General features: G+C 47.4%; 1 protein-coding gene across 1 annotated transcript; it reads right to left on the reverse strand.

Annotated features, from left to right (window-relative positions):
• Positions 1-280: 280 nt before the first annotated feature.
• On the reverse strand, positions 281-3,699 carry LOC148505727 (uncharacterized). Its single transcript, XM_088447843.1, has 2 exons — positions 3,312-3,699; positions 281-1,209 (listed from the first exon to the last, which is right to left on the reverse strand). Exons 1-2 carry the CDS (start codon positions 3,697-3,699, stop codon positions 281-283), a joined length of 1,317 nt encoding a protein of 438 aa, XP_088303969.1.
• Between the last annotated feature and the right edge of the window lie 3,868 nt (positions 3,700-7,567).

Consider the following 7,567-nt stretch of genomic DNA (forward strand, 5'->3'; position numbering starts at 1 on the left):
AGCAAAAAGAACTAAAACGTCAGTAAAGAAACATTATATGAAGAGGATAGAGGTAACTTAGGAGGAGAATGTTAGTAACAATGCCCAGGCGAAGGAGAAAATCCAAAAAACCTCCTGTTTGTCCTAGTGATCCATGAGCCGTGTATAATAAGCCAATTGAATTACGGCCCTTTTTTCTTTGGAGGAAAAATTAAAAAATCCCTTCACACCCTCAATTTTTGAATGCTAGCCATTCAAAAACTGGCGGGTAAACTACGTTTCTGGGTGAGAAAAACACAACTTAAAGCTTATCACATCTAACATATGATTTATAGGCGGATGACCTCCATCTCCCAATTGCTTGAATGGCAGATGGAGGCAATCCGCTAGCTGCTGCACAAGTAGCCGCGCCAATACGGAAAGAATGCGTCCCGTAATGCGCAACATCTAAACCCAGCTGACCCAAACAGCGCTTAAACACAGCAGCAAACTGAAACTTAGTCAAAGGAGAGGAGTCAGCATGTAATAACCATTGCGCGCCAACCGACGGGCGCAGACCCGCATATATCCCAGCCAAGCGCAAAGGGCAAATCTCAGAATTAGCATGCGGCTTGATGGTAACCCAACGCCCACGCCCTAACTGATCCGTTTTGGAACGTGGAATTTTGCACAGGATAGCCCCCGCCTGGATTACCACATGCTTAAATAATAGCCCTGAATCAGCAGACCTCTTACTAGATGCCACAAGCTCACTAATCCGAAACGCGCCAAAAAAAGCAAGCGCAAACGCTAAACGTAACAAAAAAGACTCAAATTCGGAAGATGTAATCAATGAAACTACCCCTATCAACCTCTGCAGCAGGGCCAGGTCAATCGGCCGGCGAGAATCAGCCACCCTGGGATTTTCTTTAGCCCAACCCTTAAGGGCCTTAGACAGCACAAAGGACTTTGTGGGATCATGATCGCCATGAAGGCGAGAGAAAAAAGCAATACCTGCAAGGGCAGAAGCCATGGCCGCCTTAGATCGGCCCCTCTGATAATGGTCCCACACAAATTCAACTAAACGCTGATCTAAAGACTTACCCACCGCAGGATGCCTAACCCGATAAGCCTCCCAGTCGCGCCAAGCTGCCTCGTAAACTCGCAAAGTTGATGGAGCCAGGGACTTCCGGGCCAGACCAATTAGTCCGGCTCGACAATCTGCCAGACAGAAGACGGACACGTCATCCCAATCGGATTAGCCTCAGGGGCCAACACCCGAAACCTATCAAATTGAAAGCGGGATAGTGAATCCGCTATCCCGTTTTCAATGCCCGGTACATGCCTCGCCCTAAAGACAATATTCGCCTTCAAACATCTCAAAACTAAAAACCTCAACAGACGCAGCGCCATAGGAGAAGAAGAACGCTGATTATTAATAGCGTGCACCACGCCCAGGTTGTCACACCAAAAAATTATGTTCTGGTTAGACAAACTGTCAGCCCACAAATCCACAGCCACAATTATCGGAAAAAGTTCCAATAACAACAGGTTAGACTGCAATCCGCGAGCTATCCATGATGCCGGCCATGGAGCAGCGCACCATTCCCCCTGAAAATATGCCCCGAAGCCAGTTGAACCTGCAGCATCGGTGAACAACTGCAATTCAGCATTGTCAACCGGCTGCAATGGCCAAATTAACTCGAGGTTGAAATCCAACAAAAATGAAGCCCACACCCGGAGGTCATCTAGGATTTCCCTGGAAAGGCGAACACTAAAATGCGGGTTGGAGACCCCCGCAATGGCCCGCTCCAATTTACGGCAAAACACCCTCCCCATCGGGATGATCCGACACGCAAAGTGAAATGAACCGAGAACCGACTGCACATGGCGCAATTTAACCCGCCGAGAATCTAAGCAACCTTGAATCTGACCTAGCAATCGCTGCACCTTATCGTCCGGCAAACGGCAGCACCCAGCAACTGTGTCCACTTCGATACCTAGGTAAGACAAGCAAGAAGTCGGACCCTCTGTCTTGTCTGTGGCCACAGGAACGCCGAGCACCCGAAAAAGGGCCTGCGCAGTAAACAACACATCCCCACAAACTGTGCTATCATGCGGGCCGACGAACAAAAAGTCGTCCAAATAATGTGCGATACCGGCATGGCCAGTGCCAGCCTGGATACACCAATGCAAAAAGGTGCTGAACTTTTCAAAATAAGCACACGAGATAGCACAGCCCATGGGGAGGCACATGTCAACAAAAAATTGACCATCCAACATAAAACCCATAAAACGTAGGGACTCGGGGTGCAACGGAAGCAGGCGGAAAGCAGATTCCACATCCAATTTTGCCATCAACGCCCCAGGACCAAAACCCCTAATCATAGCGAGCGCCTCATCAAATAGCTGGTACTGCACTTGGCAAAGCGAGTGGGGTATTGCATCGTTCACAGAGCCCCCATGAGGGTACGACAAATGCTGTATCAAACGGAATTTACCCTGGACCTTTTTGGGCACGACTCCAAGGGGAGAAATGCATAGGTCCTGCAAAGGAGGGGAGGGAAAAGGCCCGGACATACGGCCCAACGCCACTTCAGCAAAGACTTTCTGTCGTACCACATGAGGAAGTTCCGGGAGGAGACTACATGCAAAGCGCCAGCTACGGGTAACCGGAAACCCAAACGAAAACCATCCAGCAAAAATTGGGACTCGTCCCGCAAAGGATACCAGCCCAACCATTTCGCTAACTCGTCTAGCACCACCGGAGAATAGGCCTTACTTGTCAACTCCGGTAGCGTCAGACCTGCCCCCTGAACCGCCCTTTGTTCCTGACTTACAGTCTTTAGCGGGGTGACTACCGTTACAGATGCGGCAGGAGTGACGAAAATGACACCCTGACCCCCGGGAACACAGAGAGTCATTATAGGCGAAACACTTCCCTTTACCGAGCATGTTCGCTCCAGCACGTGAAGGGAGAGAAGCCTTCCTACCTTGTGCCCCTTCCGCAGGCGCCTTAGTTTCCTGTGTAACAGCTAACCAGACCTCCACATCTTTACGGCCCAGAGGCATAACCAGCTGACCGTCCTGCTTCCTACGAAACTGTTCGTCGTAATCTCTCCAAACAAAGCCCTTGGATTTGATAAAAATATCATGCACCAAATGAATATACTTTATTACATTACGGTGCTCCATTGGGCGCGTTTCAAGGTAGCAGGCCGAAAAAACCAGTATACCGCTAAGCCAATGATGAAAACCACGGCAAGAATCCTCCCCGCCACCCCCAGGTTTTTTGGCTTTATCTAAAGCTTTCTTCATGTCTTCGGTTAGAGAAAAAACATCCACAAACTTACCCTTGCGAATCTTGTCCCTAACTCGCTTACGCAAACCCCTGTCCACTGCCGTATTGGCACAGTGAACCATACCCGCATCTTCAACAGGCGCTACAACAGCAGCCGGAGCTGACGTACGCTTAGCCGCTTTCTTAACCAAACGCTGCGCAACCAGTTTAGCTAATTTTCGCGGGCGCGGCGGAGAGCTAGACGAGGAGCTACTATCGCTAGACCCTGAAGATTCCGTATCGAACTGCAAAGGAGGGACAGCAGACTCACCACCAGCCAGACCCGACATCCCGTCACCGACAGCCTCCGGCACCGCAACATCAGGGGCAACGATCACGTCCCCTGTATCAGGACCGGCCACGGCGCTACCACCCGAGATCCCAGCACCACCAGAAGCCATCGCTGGAGCACAAGGCAAAACACGGATACAGTTCCTGAGAATGGCACCCAGGACAAACACCATCCAGAAAAAGGAAGTTGCTGGGCGTACCCCAGTCCTATAAAGTCCACCAAGCCACTCCCACGAGCTCCCACATGGTCAGCGACCAATCAACCATGACAACCCCCCCCCCAAACTACTCTACATAGCAACTACTGACAAATTCCAACCAATTACAAAAAACTAAGGACTCTTATATAGATTTAAACTTAGTCAGTTCTCATCTCTTCTTAGCATTTATCAAGTACATTTTATAAAATTATAAGTACTCTAGAAGCTGATTGGTTGCTATGGGCAATTGATGTGATAAATTTGATCTTAGACCTTTACCTGGGTAGAGGGGTGAAGAGAGCAGACCAGCAGCCGGGCTTGCGCATCACAGGGATTGCAACATGATGCTGATGAGGTATAAGAATTTGCTACAGTTTGCATTGTACATTAAAGGTAATAACAGGGAGCATCTTTCACCCACTGTTTACCTAAGTGATTTACTTAACCAATGTTGACCATATGGTTTTTAGGGTAACCTCCCACACCAGGCAGATCTCCTGCACCCTGCCCACTTCCTAGTGAAGCGGGCAGGATGGGTAGATTTCATTGGGAATTTGCGAATCGTAGGGAGGGGCTAAATGACACAAATAGCATAGTTTAGCCCCGCCCCCTCCTCACTGATTCGTGAATCGCAAATGTTTTCTAGAAAAGGCCCCGCCTCCAAAACCGGCCTGCTGCAGCAGCAGCTCTACGGGCTACTCCGGAAAAATTATTTCTACAAAGAGGCATATTCAATTCCAGGCAAAAAGTCCCGTACTTTTCACATGCCGGACTTTTCACCGACATCGCTGGTTTTCATTGGCAATGCAAAAAAGTATTGCGCGCGTGCCAGCTTTTCCCCGTTTTCAATTAGAAATCGGCGAAAACGAGACCCAGCAAAACTCTAAAATGCGAAAAGTGCTGTCAATTTGGGGAAATCAGCCTGACACCCCCCAAAAGATGCACTGACATTGGGGATCACTATAGATACCCCCGAAAAGGCCTGCTGAAGGTACTTAAATGCTCTCAATAGCTGTTATTTAGCGTCTTTGCATAAGGGGTGAAGAATAGCATTTTGCAGGTTTTTTGAAGAAAATAAGTAGTCCCAGCAAATTTGGGGTACATGAAAATGGGTATATTTTTAAGTTGCTAAAGTGAAGTTTTAAATAATTTTAAAAAAAATCACCTGCCGCAACCACCTGCAAATTTAAAACCACCTGGGGCATATTTGGGGACCCCCCAAGAGTCTATTTCGATAGTTTTTAATGTTGTCCCTCAACTTTGGACTTTTTTGCCCCCAAAATGAAAGTAAGTTTTTGGGGTGATCTAAAGAACTTTCTAAACTTTTTTTGACGCAGTTTACGTTTGGAGGACTGTCCCAAAGGTGCAGGGGGGTTCCCGCAGCTTTGCACCCCAAATCCCCAATTCTGCACTTTTTTTCGACACCTATTCATAGGCGAAACTTTTTCGCAGGTCCCATTGCATTGAGTTTCCGCACCGGCGAAAAGTCTTCGGAATTGAATACGGAGAAAACTTTTTGCATGGCATAATGACGTCACTCGCAATACTTTTCCGCAGAAACGGACTTTTCGCACCTAATTGAATACGGCCCAAAGTCGGTAAGTATGATGTTGACGTACTGGGAAAGGCCAGTGGTGACACATAAGGAGTGAAATATGCGCAGACCAGTTGGCTGGAAAGGTGTAAGAGCTGAACATTATTACATTTCCTCACAAATGGAGATAAACTCTATAGTAAGTATTTCCTATATTGTGCAACTGACTAAGGGGTGTATTTACTAAGCAGTGTTAGGAGACAGAGTGAAAAGTGATAAGGTGCCAGCCAATCAGTTCCCAACTGTCATTTTTCAAACACAGCCTGTGACATGGCAGTTGGAAGCTGATTGGCTGGTACCTTATCACATTTCACTTTGTCTCCTAACACTGCTTAGTAAATAGACCCCAGAGTGAAAAGTGATAAGAAAGTGATAAGGTGCCAGCCAATCAGCTCCCAACTGTCCTTTTTCAAACACAGCCTGTGAGATGACAGTTGGGAGCTGATTCACTTTCACTCTGTCTCCTAACACTGCTTAGTAAATAGACCCCTAATTTTGATGGTGTCTCTTTATCTCAGATTAAACAATTAGAGATTAACAGATTAGACTCAGAGATAAGGTATTGGTAAATTAATTATAACAGCACCTATGTAGGGCATATCAAACAGGACATGAGCACTGTATGTTATTCGTAGGTTCCCAGACCTAAATGTCTGTATTTATTTGTGTCTTGCTGTAAAATGTCCCCATTACAGGGGAGCTGAGAGGGGGGAGGGATACTGATTACCCGGGCGCGGGATTGTTGGAGGGGCTCTGGTCAGCTGCTGAGGGAGACAGATGCATCACGCGGCACCATGCATAGTTTTTTTTTAATTTTTGGAGGGGGCAAGGCCATGCCCCCTGGGATATGGCCACAATTATTCACTTCAATGTGACATACAGTCATTATGACATCATCGCTGTCACCTCTGATTTGATGTTATCAGTGGTCACATACTGTCTTTGTGACATCATCGCTGCCACCTCAGATTTGCTGTTGTCACTGGTGAGTGGCCATTGTCAGAGTGAGATTGAAGCAATTCGGTCGTTATCTGATAGCTCAGTGCATTTTTATAAAAAATGTTGACTTTACGCAGCGGAAGAAGTTACGGGGCAGGAGACGCCTTCTTCCAATCTACATAGTAAGTCTCATTCATTGTAGCTAAATAGAAAATGTTACATATTTTGGAAAGAGAGCAAGTGAGCAACGTCCGAGTGCAACAGCTGGAAATCTATTGCTCAGAATGTTTTTCCTGATGTAGCAGCATTAGTGCGGGGGTAACAGAATAGGCATAGATATATTGTGTACAGACAGTGGCAAACTCAGGATTTCTAGAGGGGGGTTTCCAAATGCTTGATTTTACGAGCGTGGCAAGTACATATATGCCCTGGACATATATGTACATATTGGTCTCGTTATGCCCTGGATAGTGTATTATTATATTGTAATTAACCCTATTGATGGTCTATAGCAGTGCACTCCGAACAGTGCATGTTTTCTTGATCTCCTAGTTTATGCACAGGTGTATTTGTTACTGGCTGACACATGTTAAAAGATCCACAGGGGGTGCTAATTATTTCATTTGTGATACTGAGAAGAACATGCAGCCATTAGTAATATTCTATTATATTACTATTTCTATTGTGGTCAAGGTGTGGGCTGAGGAGGGCGGTTTCCAGGCAGCCGTAAACCCCCCTGCGTTTGAATTTGTTGTATGACACCCACAAAGTGCAGTATGTTATTTCTTTATTCCTTACTAAATAATATTTGCACCCCTGCATCTATCTCCCTGTTCCTTCTCCCTCAGCTGCATTCTCTATACTACAGGGACACTGGGCCTGATTCAGAGCCGAACGCTCTGACCAGAGCGCTCGCTCTGAATCAGGGCCCTCCTAAATAACATTGGAGCGGCCTCTTGGACACTCGCATAGCTGTGGGTTACCACCCACAGCTTATGCGAGCGTCCATGATGATGGTCACGATGGTCAAGACCATCGCGACCATCGGGCTTGCGACGAGACCCTGCGGTAGGGTCTCGCTGCCGCAAGCCCAGGAGTGCTTTTGGCTCTATCAGAGCCAAAAGCACTCCCACTGACATCACTAGTGATGTCAGTGGGTCCGGATCCAGACGGTAGGCGTTCCCATGGGAACGCCTCCGTCTGGCAGCCACGCCCCCGGCACGCCCACCAAAGGGGGCGTGCTGT

This window comes from Taudactylus pleione, unplaced genomic scaffold (assembly GCF_031769625.1).
Source record: "Taudactylus pleione unplaced genomic scaffold, aTauple2 ptg000442l, whole genome shotgun sequence".
NCBI classification, from domain to species: domain Eukaryota; kingdom Metazoa; phylum Chordata; class Amphibia; order Anura; family Myobatrachidae; genus Taudactylus; species Taudactylus pleione.

Bases quoted from the DNA above. Each gene is read 5' to 3' on its own strand.
- LOC148505727 (XM_088447843.1), bottom strand. From the start codon at position 3,699: ATGGCTTCTGGTGGTGCTGGGATCTCGGGTGGTAGCGCCGTGGCCGGT. The intron at 1,210-3,311 runs GTAAGTTTGTGG...GCTAATCCGATT, and splicing joins TAGGGACAAGATTCGCAAGG to GGGATGACGTGTCCGTCTTC.